This window comes from Ctenopharyngodon idella, chromosome 20, assembly GCF_019924925.1.
Source record: "Ctenopharyngodon idella isolate HZGC_01 chromosome 20, HZGC01, whole genome shotgun sequence".
Lineage (NCBI taxonomy): Eukaryota > Metazoa > Chordata > Actinopteri > Cypriniformes > Xenocyprididae > Ctenopharyngodon > Ctenopharyngodon idella.
Genome location: NC_067239.1, coordinates 10,940,150 through 10,955,781, shown reverse-complemented (window position 1 = coordinate 10,955,781; position 15,632 = coordinate 10,940,150). Strand labels below are relative to the sequence as shown.

Sequence of the window (15,632 nt, the reverse complement as noted above, 5' to 3'; positions counted from 1 at the left end):
TGTATCTTCATCCAGACCCATCAAAAAACAAGCACTGAGGGAAGCATCAGGCCAGCCCACCTGATGAGAGAGCTCAAGAAACTCCTCCACATACCTCTCCAAAGGACGACCACTCTGCCTCAGTCCCCAAAGGCAGTCCTCCGCCAGGATCATCCTTACTTCGTGCTGCTAGATCCAAATTTAGGTCAGTTCTTCTGTCATACGTTGTTGTAGCCAAGGAAGAAACAGGATCTAAGTGCAGCAATTCACAGGTTTTAATGAACAGAACTCAGAATCAACAGAACAACAACACATATGCAATGGAGAACTGACCAAGAACATACTGAAAAACAGGGCTTAAATAAACAGTGAACTGAAAATCTAACGATACTAATTAACAAGACGCAGCTGAACTCAAACACTAATCAAATCAGGAACCATGACAACAAACAAGTGGCGGGAAAATAAGAACAAAGAACATTTGACCAATGGAAAACAAACTCTAAACATGAACTAAACAGAACAAAACAACTCAGACCGTTACACATTGCACATCATATCATTGGTACACAGATGGAAAGATGGGAATAGAAGGTAACTAACTTCAGCAAAGGAAAATAAGGGACAATTTTGCTTTATTCGTAGGAAAATAAGGGACCCTCAAAATATTTGTAATGTACTAAATAGTGTATGTCATGTCAGTTAAGTGTGTGTGTGTGTATATATATATATACACACACACACACTAGTAATGGGAGAGTAGGAGGAAGGGGAAGGAGACAAGCAGCCTCGGATGAAATTCGTGTCACTCTAGTTGACCATGTCCTTTGTCCATGGTATGACTATGAGGGAGGCTGGGCATCGAGTTTCAGTTGATGCGTGCCAGGGTGGATCAGGCATGCAAGAGGATTTTACCCCTGCCAATATAGCCTGAGATGTTCACAAGATTCTCTGGCCTGTCCCAGACGGGATGCTGGGGTGGGGCAGAATATTTTTGTTGTTGTTTGGTGTATTGTACTGTACAGTATATTAAGGAATAAATAAAATGTGCAAATGTATACATTTGTTGTGTCTTTTGTTGTGTCATTTGTTGTGTTGATCATGTGAAAATGTTTTTGAGGGGGAGAACCAAGAAACAACTTATTACCGGTTTTTGTAGTATTGTTTTGAATTTATCTCACCAGTGTGTAAGACTATGTTGTAGTGTGTGTGTTTTTGAGGGCTTGTGTGTCATGTCTGAGGGCAAAGTTTGGTTTTTCACCTAGATTTAATGGTTTTGAGTGGAGAGTTTCATTTTGACCTGAAAATAGGAAGTTTGGGGAATTGAGTGAGAAGTTATAGATTTGTGTTTAGAGTTTTAAGAAAAGGAGGCATAATTTCAAGAAATGTGTTTAAGCAATCGAGAAAAACTAATATTACAGAAAACTTAGTATGGGCTGCTGGTGGTGCTTGAGACTTTATTGGTCATTTTGTGTTTCTGTAAAACAAACAAAAAAAAAAGGACAAACAACAATGAAATCCAAGGCTAAGAATACGCTAAAAGTTACTTAGGCGAAATGTAAAATGTGTTTCTCTATTTACAACATTACCTTAGAATAGTGAAAGATGACTTTCCTGTTTGATCACGTCTTCTCTCTGGGAGATCACTTGTTTTCTCATTTGCCTAAACTGATTTGCAGAAATCAAAACACGGACGGTGAAGAGCGCGTCGTGCTCGGTGAGCAATTCCTGCAAGAAATGAGGAAAGTTATTGATGAAATTGTTAATTTCCTCACCAGATGTCGCTATTTTGATGAGTTTGTATTGCAAGACAGTGATATTCAAATACTTATTTTCCAGTGCCAGGTGCGAGTGGTGCAAACATTATTTCAGACATTTGAACATTTAACATTAACATTTTGGTAAAAAATCCTTGCTTTCAAAAAGTCTAGAGAAAAAAAAAAACATGACTTTACAGTTTTAGCTTACAAATCGAACGTCTTTTGATAAACTGTGTATCGAAATATGAATATGAACATGCAGCCTATTTTAAAATGTGAGGCTAAAGTACGCACACTGAGGAAGAACAGTTAAATCTGTTAGTAGATCTGTTACAATATCAATCCACATAAGAAGCAAATGACAGAATGTAAATCGTTATCTTACATAACTAATAGGATAAATTTATTATAGGCTAAATTAGTGCTTTTATATATCAGACAATAAAGCAACTTCAAGATAAATTGTCGGCTTTATCAGACCGGTTTTGAGAGCTCTGTCGTGAAGTGTCTTTCCAGCCAGGGTAAAGATCTCTTTGAGAGCTCTTTAAGTCCTGAAACTCTTCTCATGTTGTCATAGTAACCTACCAAAGAACCACATTAAATGTTCAGTGTCGTGGTTGGAGTATGTACACTCACTAAGTCAAAACTGAACATTACTTATGAAGACAGCTGCATTTCAAAGAGGCAAATGTTTTGGAAGTGATTATTGTTTTAAGAGCCAGTCCAGTTTCCTTGGAGATAACACTAATATATTGCACAAATTTGTTCCACTGATTTTATCCCAGACCTCCTGAATGAGAAAACATATTGTGTGATTTATGCTGCTAAATAACTGCAGTGAAATTTTCCAGATGTATATATAAACATTAAGAGTTTTGGACATCATTTCAAAATGATATGTCTCCATTGCAGATGTGTTAAGTTTAATATAATAATATTATATAAACAAAAATTAAAAATAATTTAATTTAAAAAAAATATAAACAAATGAATAAAGATACCTTTATCTTTATTAAAGGGGGGGGGACATTCCTTACAATTATATTGCATATAAGTACATAATCTCATAATTTTTTTGTAATGCAATCATCCTTTTACTACAGTTTTGATAAGAAAAATTATATATATATATATATATATATATATATATATATATATATATATGATTTATTGGAAATGTAAGTTTATCAATGACAAAATATATATGAAATTAATTTCTACATTTACATGTAGGCCTATACCTTTCACAAAAAAATCAGCAGTCTGAAGGTGAGAAAATTCAAAGGCATGTCACCAGTGAAAGCACATGTGGGTGTTAGATATTCCATCTGCATTTCTTTGAGAACAGCTCAGTTAAAATATTAACCAGATGTTGAACACAACATATTCTCCAAAAAGACTCCTATGATCATTCCCCTTCATTTCTCACCTTTGCTTATTTTAGTTCTTACAAGCTATGGTTCTAAGAAACTGTTTGACACTGCAAGCTGGTGAGAAAATATAGCTGTATTTGATAGTTCAAGCCAGGAGAGAATAATATGCCATCTGGAAGAACTGTCACATTCCACATTACATGAAGGGAAACACAGAGTTTATATTGTGAGTTGTGTTATTGTACTTGCTCAAATTGGTTCAAAGTGAACAAAAATATAGTTTAAATTATTTTTGATTATTCTTTTCAATGTCATTGTAATCTGACCAATTCTTTTAAAACATTGATGTTTTGTGACACTGCTAATGGCAGGTATTGGATTGATTAAAGGTGGGAACAGTTTATTTTCTTTCAGGAAGTTTAAGGATTAAATGCAGAAGTCACCATCACTAACAGAAGTATCTGAAATCCCTGTCTGCTGTCCAGTTTTGTGCTTCGAATCACAACTCAATAATAACAAACTGATTAAAAATAATAAATGATTTCCCTCAATGGAAAATAAACTGGTATTCACACCCATACACGATTCTCCATTCAATTAGTGTCAGCTGGAAAGTTCAGTACGAGGGTAGTGGAAGTGTAACCCAGCCATATGGAAAGAAACAAATCGAGGCCTAAAGAATTAAACGTCTGATTGTTACCATCATATGAAGAAACAATTGCTTTGTTAAGACAGATAGCAAAAATGCAAGGTAACACTTTAGTTTGGAGATCAATTCTCACTATTAACTTGCTTTATTATTATGCTTTTTTATTAACCCCTTAGCATTTCTGTAAATTTGCTTAAAACGCCTAAAAAAGACTTACTCAAAGTAAATTGCATGCTGTTCTGATCCATTTGGAGTTTATGCATGGTTTTGTTCTCTTTTGAAAGGTATGTGTTCTGTGGGCGGTACAGTGGAACACTAAAAGGTTAAGGCAAACGTCATAGTTAATAGTGAATATGTGTTCCCTAATCTAAAGTGTGAGGCAGTCGAACAGCTTTGAGGCCTTTTTTTATTTTTAATGTAATTTTAATTATTACTGGTCTAAGTTTGAACAAAGCCCTGACTTTAAATTATTTACAATTGTTATAACATCATTATGTAAATTAAGATGGGGGTCATCCTTTGTATTCTGAGCTGGATATGTGTCATATGGCAAAGCTATCACATGGCTTCATGACTCTTGCAAAATATGCGTGTGGTTGTCCATTGTGATTCAGTGATGACCATATGATGACTATGTGGCATATAAATGTTTGCTTTGAATCGACATAAAGCTTTTCTCTTTTCCTCCCTTCACTGGAGGCATTGATTGCAATTTTCCTCCATTTGGGCGATCCTCTTCATGCCCGTAGATCGCCAGAGCATATGGAAAGCAATGCATGGTGTTCTGTTTTTGAAGGGTTAAAGCTACATCACTTCAGTGTGGACTTAAGCTGATTATGTATGAATTTGATGCTGATTCTGTATATAGTGCATAAGTTGTGTGGGATTTGTTGTATGTCCCTAACATTGTACATGTTAGCATGTATTATTTGCAGCATAAAAACAATAACTTGACCATTCTTTTTGATTTTGGATCTTTTTTATGTTTTTTAGCCAGGTTGGAATTCACTAATAAACGTAAAATACAATGTCTGTTTTTATATTATCTGCAATTTATGTGCAATTAGAAAATATAATGTCTGTTTTTGTATTATCTGTAATTTATTTGCAAGTAACAAGTACAAGTAACAAAATATATAATATATACATTAAAACATTTCCACCTTCTTCCACCTTCCACCTTTTTCAAACTTGTTCAGTTTCTGCCTTAATTTTTAAAGTATGATCAAATTGGCTGTACAAGTCATTTAAATGTAAATTATAATAATGAAATTGAGTTGAATCGCGTATAAATTAAAAAAAAAAAGTTGAAATTGCTTTATTTTGATGAGTTCCAGTAATGTAAAAACATTTGTTGCTGTGACTTACTGATAATATTCTTTTTTTCTTTTTCTTTTTTTTTTTTTACAGTGTAGGTTTTAAGTTATTTCTTAAAACCTTTTTTGGTCTTCCTGTCAACTCTATTATGTAATTTATTGTTTATGAAATTTGTTATTAAGTCATTAAATAAAATTTCCTTTGAAACTCATGCAGAAAAAAATAAAATAAATAAACCATAAGTCATGGGTTTTTATTGTCGTACAATCATGAGCATATCCTAACAGGGTGGAAATATTGTACCGTTCATTTCATACAGATTACCTAATAAAATCTGATATGCTCGAGCTTTGAGTCTTGTTTCTCTGCACAATAAACATGCAATGCAATGATGCAATGTTACAATATTCAAACAATTTTTTATTCAACATTCTATGAGGCGGGCGGGGTGTAATTCCCACCACCCTAAGGACGGCCCTGACTGCTTCTATCCTCCTTGATCTTCAACTTCTTCCTTTCTTACTACGTTATTGATTTTACAAAATGTACATTAAAATTACCAAAAACTTTAGAAAACACATTATATATATATATATATATATATATATATATTTTTTTTTTAATTGAATTTATATGTATTTCCTAGTCTTAAATGAACTCACAATGGAGCCTTGACAGTTTCTCTGTGTCATTTATAAATGATGATACACCATAGAGTTAAATAATTGTAAGACGTATTGGTGGCTCTCCTGGAAGTTTGCTGAGGCCCCCTGGTTGAGAACCACTGTTTTACACCATGTCTAAATATAAATAAGATGAAATGTGCCATTTTTGTGCCAAATGGAATTACAAAAATAATGACCGATGTTGAAGAGGTTTAACAAACACTCCTCCTGTCTGTAATTAGTCAGACAAATAGATAGTCCCGGCATTAACGCACATCAATGGTTGACCCAGAGTGGCTATGTCGGGCTGCTCAAACAAAATTTTTTTTTTTTTTAATAGCGACAGATTCAGTTTACACTATTCAGAAATTACAATGGATTTTCCAAAGGCTCATTGCTTATATTATAACATATCTTTTTTTTTTTTTTAAGCTTGGAATAATATGAATAATTTTAAGGCCAAACAAATTACATACATCACCTTTAAATACATAGAAGTGGCATATTTTATTTTTTATCTCAATTACATATGAAGATAAATTACATGAATTTAAATGAATTAAGATGTTTTGTGATTTCAACGTCAACATTACAGTTTAGAAACAGTGCTACAGGCTAAAAAATAATATCTAAGCCCACATCAACACTTGAATAATCTACATGCAAGCTCTTATTTTACAAGAACATGAAGCTTAGCAACAATGCCCATTAAGCCTGTTTCACATAACACACTCACACACTGAGCATAAGCAATGCTATACAGAAAATATTGTTTCTTAGTTTCAGCCATGAATTATAACATGGTTATTGCAGTTGGGTCATTAAAAATTGTTACAAACTTGATTGTGAAATCTAATTTGCATGATGAGGGGTAGCAATACATTCAAATGGCAATTAATCTACTCAGAATGGAACAACAAAGAGCAGTTTAAATAATCTGGATTCAGTCAGATTTACTGAATAGAGTAAAAAACAAATGGTTTCACAGGGTTTAGATTAAGCCAGACCTTACTTCAATTAGAATATTTAAGTAGCTTTTATAAATGTGCCTTAGAAAAATACATTACTGGTGTGTGTCTTAGGACAAAACAATGGCACTGACATATTTTAAGATATGCATTTTAGTCTGAGACTAGGCTTAAACCTCGTCTGTCAAACCAGCAATTGTGTTTTTTGTGTGTCTGTATGTGGCACTTGTGCCAAAGCAGAAAGAAGACTTTTTTTTTCAAACAATGCATTGCACAAGAAATGTTGCAAAAATAGGCTTAGTGACAAAACTCTGTTTTCATCTATGCTTATATGATTGTACTGCTTATACACATAGTTTACATGATTTGCTAGTTGTTAAAATGGGTGCTGGAATAACTATGCATTGCTTTTGTGTGTGGTGTTAAACAGGCTTTAGATTCCACAACCACCAGTGGTTCTTCACCCTGGTCCTGGACCCCCCACCCCACTGCAACCCCTACCCCCGCCCCACCCAACACGCTTAGTCTCTACTAATGAGCTGATAACCTGAATCAGGTGTGTTTGTTTAGGGAGACATACAAAATGTGCAGTGTTGTGGGTGGTGGGTTCTCCAATAACAGGGTTGAGAACCTCTGCCATATACAATGGCCCTTAAAAAACTCAAGCAGAGCAAATTTCTGTTTAAATTAATTCTAAAACTGTTCTTAAATAAATTTAAGTGTTTTGCATTGAATGCAACTATTTACAAAACAACTGTTTTATGAAAAATGTACACATTTTGTTATGCTTGTGTTAAATGAACAAAGCCCAATGATCAAGCATTGACTTTTACCAGTTCAGCATAATATATTAAAGGTGCAATAGGTTCTGTACAGAAACATTTTTTGTTATACTGGTTGAAAGGCTCCTCATATCCTGATAGCAATCACTATGTTAAACAGTCAAAATGTATTTTTATGTAGTTCCAAACGTAGGTTCGGGAGGGGCCTAAACATTCAGTCCTGTCAATCATCATTACGAGCGTATATAAGCAGCAGTCACTGCGTCATCCCAGTGCAATTCTTCCAGCAATGATATCTTCCCCACTGCTCTCTAAACTTATTTCTCATTGCCGAAGCAGTGATTTCAGCCTCCACTCTCGAAGCAGTTCTCCAACTGATCATCTGTAGGAACAGAAAAGTATCCCTTCACTACCCCAGCAGTGATTTCTCTCTCTGTTCCTGCAGGAGCCTTCGTTTTCTCTTTTAGCTCCCGCAGGAAATTCACCACACAAGCTGCCTTATTTTTTCCCCAATATGGCAACAGCAAAAAATATTCTGCTCATCTTTGGGGGGGAGAGGGATTAATTCCTTAAGTCTTCTGTACTTATATTGCTGAACTACTCTTAGTTGACTGCCCAGCTTGCTGTCCTTGTAAATATCTTTTTGGGGGGTTTAACTTGGAGCTCAAGCTGAGCCTCGGGTTCGAGCCTCCTTCGAGGACAGCAAGCCAAGTTTGTTTTACCATTAACCATTCAGACTGAATGGGCAGGTGAACTTGTGAAATGTAGTTCCAAACGTAGGTTCTCCCAAAACATTCAGTCCTGTCAATCATCATTACGAGCGTATATAAGCAGCAGTTACTGCGTCATCCTAGTGCAATTCTTCCAGCATCCCTCCTCCCCATCTCCTCCTCTATTTCTCTTATTCCCCCTCTACACAGTACTGTTATAGGGGGGTTTAACTCAGAGCTCAAGCCGAGCTCAGGTTCGAGCCTCCTTCGAGGACAGCAAGCCAAGTTTGTTTTACCATTAACCATTCAGACTGAATGGACAGGCGAACTTGTGAAATAAATATATATCATCTGTGGAATGCAAAGGACCATAAAATATTCATCCAATCACTATATTCGGTCTGAATGAAATAATACGATGTCCTACCTGCCTGTCAACATATGTTTTTACATACCCTACATACATAGCGCGTTTCATGCTATGCAGAGTTTATGTAGACAGACGCAGTCACTGAGCACCGCAAACAGACAGCAGCCACCTTTTACAGTCCCTACCAGATCAAAACAACAAGTTTGTGCTGCGTTCACACCATAACTACCGTAATTAAGAGGAAATCCCGTTCTAACGGGAGCTGTTCATGTCCTCAGACTCGGAATTATGCGTTGCCATGTATCGACATCGAAATGAATGTGCAGCAGTCAGGTACAAGCTCTCTAAGTTGTTTACGTTCATTATTATTGTAATGTTATGTGCTTTGAGACATGAGGTAGTTTAACGCCATCTCTTGTGACGCTTTGCAGAGAGCAGCTGTGTGTGTGTTCCTTCATGTGTTTTGAAGGAGGCGTGGCTTTGAGACACTCTGAAGGAAGGGTGAGATCTTATAATTTGAAAGCTAGCTCTGCTCGCTAGCCTCTCCGAAAATGTCCTATTGCACCTTTAAATATACAACCTAAAATTTTTTTCAATGCAGACCTTTCAAGTAATTTGTTCATTTTCTGTCTTGTCTGTGCTGCAATTTAGTTTATTGGACTCCAGTCTACATTCCAGTTGTTGTTGCCTGGACTCATATACAGTGCACAGCATAAATGGGTACACCCCCTCTGAACAAATACAAAAGATGTATTTTCTTTATGATCACTAATACAATTCATGGAAAGACGCCAAAACTAAAATGTATTAAACATATAAATAATAAAAAATGAGAAATATATGTCATTAATAGCCACAAAATAAGTAAATTAGCCAATTTTGTTTAAATTAAGGATTGCAGAAATGAGTACACCCTAGATTTAATTCAACAAATGTATAATATTCTAGTACTTAGTATGCCCTCCATAATTTTGAATATACTGCTCTGACCCTTCTTGGCACGGAGTATACAAGTTCATGACAAATTGTCACATCTGTCCTGTTTAACTCCTGGATGATGAGCTCCTTAAATGCCCTGATCTTTAATGGGGAGTGTTGCTCAACTCGTCTCTACAGAATCCCCCACAGGTGCTCAAGAGTGGTAAGATTGAGTGCAATACATGCCCACTGAAGGTTTTTCACCTTGGGAGAATGCATATTCTCATTGTCATGTTGAAAAAATGCCCAACAATGCAGGGAAAAAGGAAAGGGTAACATCTTCTGTTTCAAGTTTGTGTATTAAATTACACAGTGGTGTGGGAATTCATGACAGCATTGATAAAGCACAACTCCCTCACACCTTCAAAACTCATACATCCCTATATAAGAGCTTTACTACCACTGAACTTTACTGTGGGAACCAGGCACTTCCCAGAGTATTGATTCCCAGAATCTATATTTTGTAAATATGGGCTTTGGAAATGGAAACTGACTTTATTGTGCTTTGGCTACAGTAGGTAGTTCCAGTGAGAACAACAACCATGCATGTCTTTTCTGCAGGCTGCATCTTACTCTGTGAGATAAACAGTCACTCTTTTCATAGCTTTTGCTGGCTCTGAGACACTCGCCTGATTATTTCAAGGGCCTTGTCACAAGTATCTCTAAAGAACCCTAACATGTCTTCTAAGTAATTGAGTAACTTTCAGAAGTTTTAGTGACTTTCAGAAGTTTCAGAGGGGGTGTACTCATTTATGCTGTGCAATGCAAATTGTAGGCTTCAAGTGTCCTGCCCATCACTGTCCTCTTGCTGTTGTGTGGCTGGTGGGTTGCCTGGATATTCTAGAAGGGAAATAGGGGTCTCCTTGGCTCTTGTTTGCTCCCTCTCACGTCTGGTGATTCCTCTGCTGCTTGCCTTCGAAGACACGGTCTGACCTCGGAACAGCTGAGCCTGACGTTGACAGAGACCCACTTTACTGAGCAGTATAAAGACATCTCCTTGGAAGGCCTTGGTGAAGATAGCATAGAGGAAAGGGTTAGCACAGGAATTCAGAGGATAAAAGAGCACCAAGAGTATCTTGGAGTTTGACACAGTGATGAGTGGGTGGTCCAACGCAGCTGTAATAGCATACATTGAAATGGGTGCTATGCAGAGGAAGTCAGTAAAGATGAGTACAGCCATACGCTTGGCAATGTTGGTGTCTTTGTTGGCAGACTGATGACTTGGGTTGTGAATAGCACAATAGATCTTGATGTAACACGCACAAATTACTACAAAAGCCAGGATGTTCATAACAAGTACACATAGGATGTAGATCTGGTCCACAAGTGTCTGGGTGTCCATGGGCAGACAAATGCTGACTTTCTGGTAGCTGCTGACCCCAATGAGAGGCATAAGAGCCAATATGAGGCAAAAGATCCAGCCCACTAGCATGATGACTGAGGCATGGGACAGACGCAACTTTCGGTCCAGCCGCATGGCGTAGGTGATGGCATACCAACGTTCCAGGGTTATAGTGGTCAGTGTGAAGACCGACAGTTCACTAGCAAAGACGGAGAAGAACCCAGCTAGGTTGCATCCCGGACCTGTCTGCCAATCAATAGCATGATTATAGTATTCAGAACGTGTGTGGAGGTCCACGGAAGCAATGAGCAGCAGGTAAATGCCCATGAAAAGGTCAGCAAAGGCCAGGTGGCACATTAAAAACCTTGAGACAGACAGTTTGTAGTGGCTGGTGAGCAGCACCAACAGTACAAACAGGTTGCCCAACACAGCAAGCAAACTGACAAACCACACAGATACTCTTAGAAAGCTGAAACCCATGATGTCCTCACAAGGGTTGAACTCATCAGGAGCAGGGAAACAGGCAACCTCCTCTCCCTCCTCACACACAATGTAGTCATAGCGACTGTCAAACTCATGGCTGGTGTCTTCCTGGGGGTTCTTCAGTGTTTCACCAAAGCCCACATCATCGTCTGGGTGTCCACCAAAGTATGTGTGGTAATGCAGGCTGCTGTAAAAGTCCTGGTGGTCGTAGGTGTCCCTGAAGATGTTATCTCCTGAGTCAATGCCAGGTTCCATGCTGCTGTGCAGGCCAGGAAATTTAAAAGTTCCAACAGATCTCTTTTGAAGTTGATTATACCTGGCAGTCAGGTTACAAATGATGTCCTCTAAGTACCTGCCAAAGAGCAAAAATCCTTATGCTTGCATGCTAGAAAATACACTTTTAAAAGGAAGGTCTTATAGCTTTTTGCATTCTCACTAAAACTAGCCTAATATTTAAAATCTTTCATAACATTAGACAACCACTTATGTGACACCACAGTTCAGTCGTAGTCAAAAATACTACAGATCTTTACTCATATAACAAACACTCATATTTTCTTATTCTTGATTATTGCAATAATAATCAAAGCCACAAACCCCCTTTTTTTCTTCAAGTTCTTGAATGCACAGCAGTGGCTGGGGTAGGTCAGGTCTGCTGTAATTAGGTGTCTGAAGGTCTTGATCGGTGGTAGTTTTTTGAGGGCCCAGACATTCCGAGCACAGAGTTCCCGAATTGACTCCAAGCCTCTGGTTGGGAGGGAAATGACAGCCGATTCTGAAACATCACTAATTAGAAAAAAAAAAAAAACAACAACAAAAAACAACAGACTTTTTTAACCCTTGTATGGCCTTTGATGTTTCCCTCATTAAAAAAATGTTCCCTTCATCTCAGTGGCAGAGATTTTGTGACTTTTGTTGCATTATCTATCTAAACACACACACACACACACACACACACACACACACACACACACACACACACACACACACACACACACTTGATCCGGTTGTTCTGAAGGTATGTTAAAAAAAAAAAAAAAAAAAGAAAAAAGTCTTCGGGGTTTGAAAAGGACCCCCATTAAAAATAAATGGGAAAGGTGAAAAATGAAAAGTTTTTTACTTTTCATTTTTCAATTAAATCAATAAATCTGGAGGCAATGATCACCTCGCATTTTTATGTATTATTATTTCCTTGCCGACACAATAGCGCTGTGTGACTTTTGTAGGAAATTGGTTTTATTTCATTTTTTATTTCATTTTTCTTTTTTTTATTCAAAACATTTCTAAACTTGTAAACTATATCATGAAATATCTGATATTCCCATTCTCAAATAAGCCTACATGTAAGAAAACGTATTTTGTCATTTAAAACACCAGTTGATCTATAACAGGCGATGGGCGCCGCTGCAATTCAGAATCAGAGTTGTCAGATTTACAATATGTAGGCCTACATTTTACCATTTCTCCCGAAAGACATGAAAGTAAGTGGCCGTTGAACTAGGAAAAGAATTGAGTAAAATTTATAATTACATACACAGTGTGTAGCTGTAAAAAAAAAAAAAAAAAACATCATCACAATATAGCTATTGGAAAGGATTAACATTGCTGCTTCCAAAGACATCATATGTGTATTTTAACTTTTTTTTTTGCTAGTAGGCTTCTGTGTATTTAAATATCAGAAGCCTTGTATCTCTCACGGAAGAGCTCCGGGAGCAGATGACGGTGAAGGAGGAGAGAGAACCAGGCCTGGATTTTTGTTTTGTTATGTTTGTTATGTTGTTTGTTTATTTTATATGATTAACATTTGTGAAACATTCACCAGTTCCCACCTCCTTCATCCCTGGATACAAACCGCTTTACACTTACTTAAATAAACAACAACCATTTCTGATGTTTTCACGATCAGATCTTAAAGCATGTAAACAGCAAAACAGCTTTATGAGATGAGATTTTTATGCATCCAATTTGAGCCTTTTTCAAATGTGGTTCGAAATTGAATTCATATCTGGCATCTGGTCTACATGTAAACAGTTGTATTTGATTCTCAGCTAAGGTGGAGCATCATAAGGAGGGCAGTCAGTGGAGCTCTGATTAAGACAGCTGTTTATTCAGTCTGTGGGTCGATGTAACAATTACAGTACGTTAAAGGGTTATATCTTGCTGTATATGAAGACATGTCACTTTACCAAATCAAAAGCAGTGGCTTTTCAAAAGCTTTTGTCAACCTCTTGACTTTTTGTTAACCTCTTGACTTTTTGTCGACCTCTAAAGATATTTTTTAAGACCATGGACATGCAATAAAAACAAAATTTTTATTTTGATTATATGAGTTTGTTGTTGTTTCTGTTTTAAATTGATGTTCCAAAGAGTCTATTGTGCAATATGAGTTTAAAATTAAGTTAAAAACTCATGATGACAAAAAAACTTGCAGCCAGCTTGTCTGATTTTGTCATTTTGAGATAGTTAGCCAGTGACCTCATAGCAATGATTTCACACTGATCTGACTCCTGAGAGGGTAGCTGAGGGGCCACATTATTAACTTATTAAAGAACTATGATTTCAGCAGGCCCACATTAGCAGTCAGATAAGACATTACTATGGTCGACATTCAGATGAGAAGATATTTTTGCACTTTTTTAAATTAGTAACACCAATGAATAGTAGACTAGCTTTACATAGTCTGTATTGAACGGTAATACATAATCTTTGTCTAATCGGTAAAACAACTAGTTGTTTTGATGTTCCAAGAGTGCAAGCATTAGAAATATGTTTTCCATTAAGAGTCAAAGAATAAAAGTATTGTTTTGATGCATTTTAGTGCTATGACACACAATCTAATCTCTAAATGACTTTTTTAATAAAACATATACCAAATATTTAAAAGTCATCTTTAACAGCTCTACATTCCAATCATAATAGTAAAATCTCATAATTTTTTATAATTATTATCTTTTCTAATCTTATAATTTTTCAGAAACCTGTTTCCCAAAACACAACAAAATCATTTATGAACAAGGGCTGCAAACTCTGAGTAAAAGATCTCAGAGGGACCTACAGACACTGAATCTCAAGTGCTTTCAGGAGAAACAAAAGGCACTCACAGGAGCATTGGCCCACTGCTAGTCCCAGCAAACATTCTCTCATCTAGCCTTGTCAGCAGCTTATTTCTATGCAGGTACCTGGAAAGAAAAGGAGTGAAAATGTCCAGTTTGAGGATTACAATATATAATGTCATTAAATGTTACAAGTAAATATTAGATTTTTCTGTGGTGCTTGTTAAGGCACAAACAATCCCACAACCAATCCTATAAGTATTTACTAGGGTAATTGTTCCTACATTATTTGTGTAATATAAATGAATAATACCTGTGCTGCTTGTGAGAAGTGCAAAATAAGAATATCATAAAGACTCTTTGGGGCCAGGAAGAAACTACTTAGCAAAATGCCACAATATCTTAGCATCACATTTTCTTTAAAATCTCCAATAATGTTATTCTAAATAAACACACTATTAACAGCTGCTTCATTAAATGCACTACATAAACATTTTAGGATTTTTAGATTCTTTAAATAAGACAAAAATTCTGAATACAAGGCTTGCTAGAGGGGCCCACCTTTACAAGCAAATTAACAATCTAGAAATTGAGTTTTACTATTGCACTTTCATTGAGTGCCTTTGTCCTGGTTTAGCAGTCCAATGTCAACATGCAAAAGCACAAAGACATTAGCAAGAGATTACAACCTAAGGGAGATTGAGATATGAGGGGGATTGACACTAATATCCCATATTCTCAGCAGAAAGCCCTTAGGAGCAGAGGTTAATGACACACGTATCCAGATTTGTGAAACCTCAATAGTGAATAATAGTGCCCCCCAAAGTGTTCTTTACTCAAGTAGGCCTTTACACTTTTCTATGGTTCTACTTTTCTATCTTTTTCTCTCAATTACGAGTTTACATCTCGCAATTCTGACTTTGCAATTATATTTTAAATTGTTTTATTCCATGGTGGGAACAAGCTTCCATGCTTTTCCTATGGGAACTGATTGAGAAGAGAATTGCATGTTATCCAGACTACTGAATCAAGTGAATGAATAGTTCAACCAAACATGAAATTTATATCATTATTTAGGCTATTTTTTCAGGTGGGATACAAAAACAATATTCCCTCAGCTCATACAGCGACAGTTTAGTTACAGTAATTATGAAAGCTACAGTCCAAATTTTAAGTTGTTTTGGGTCTGTTTCTCAGAAAACT

At 36.5% G+C, this 15,632-nt stretch overlaps 2 protein-coding genes across 8 annotated transcripts in view; both read right to left on the bottom strand.

The window, feature by feature from the left end:
- Positions 1–15,632, bottom strand: part of LOC127502714 (DNA polymerase zeta catalytic subunit-like) — an 845,784-nt gene that overhangs the window by 706,458 nt on the left and 123,694 nt on the right. The window lies entirely within an intron of this gene.
- tshr (thyroid stimulating hormone receptor) overlaps positions 7,234–15,632 on the bottom strand; it is a 68,408-nt gene continuing 60,009 nt past the window's right edge. For 5 of the 7 annotated variants that reach the window (XM_051876004.1, XM_051876008.1, XM_051876007.1 and 2 more), the window contains 3 exons: positions 14,478–14,555; positions 11,974–12,162; positions 7,234–11,728 (listed from right to left, as the gene is read on the bottom strand). In XM_051876004.1, coding sequence (XP_051731964.1) covers positions 10,330–11,728; positions 11,974–12,162; positions 14,478–14,555 — 1,666 coding nt within the window. In that variant the 3' untranslated portion in view covers positions 7,234–10,329. Of the gene's footprint in view, positions 11,729–11,973; positions 14,271–14,477; positions 14,556–15,632 lie in introns of those variants that run through there. The other 2 variants (XM_051876006.1, XM_051876011.1) reach the window with 2 other exon arrangements.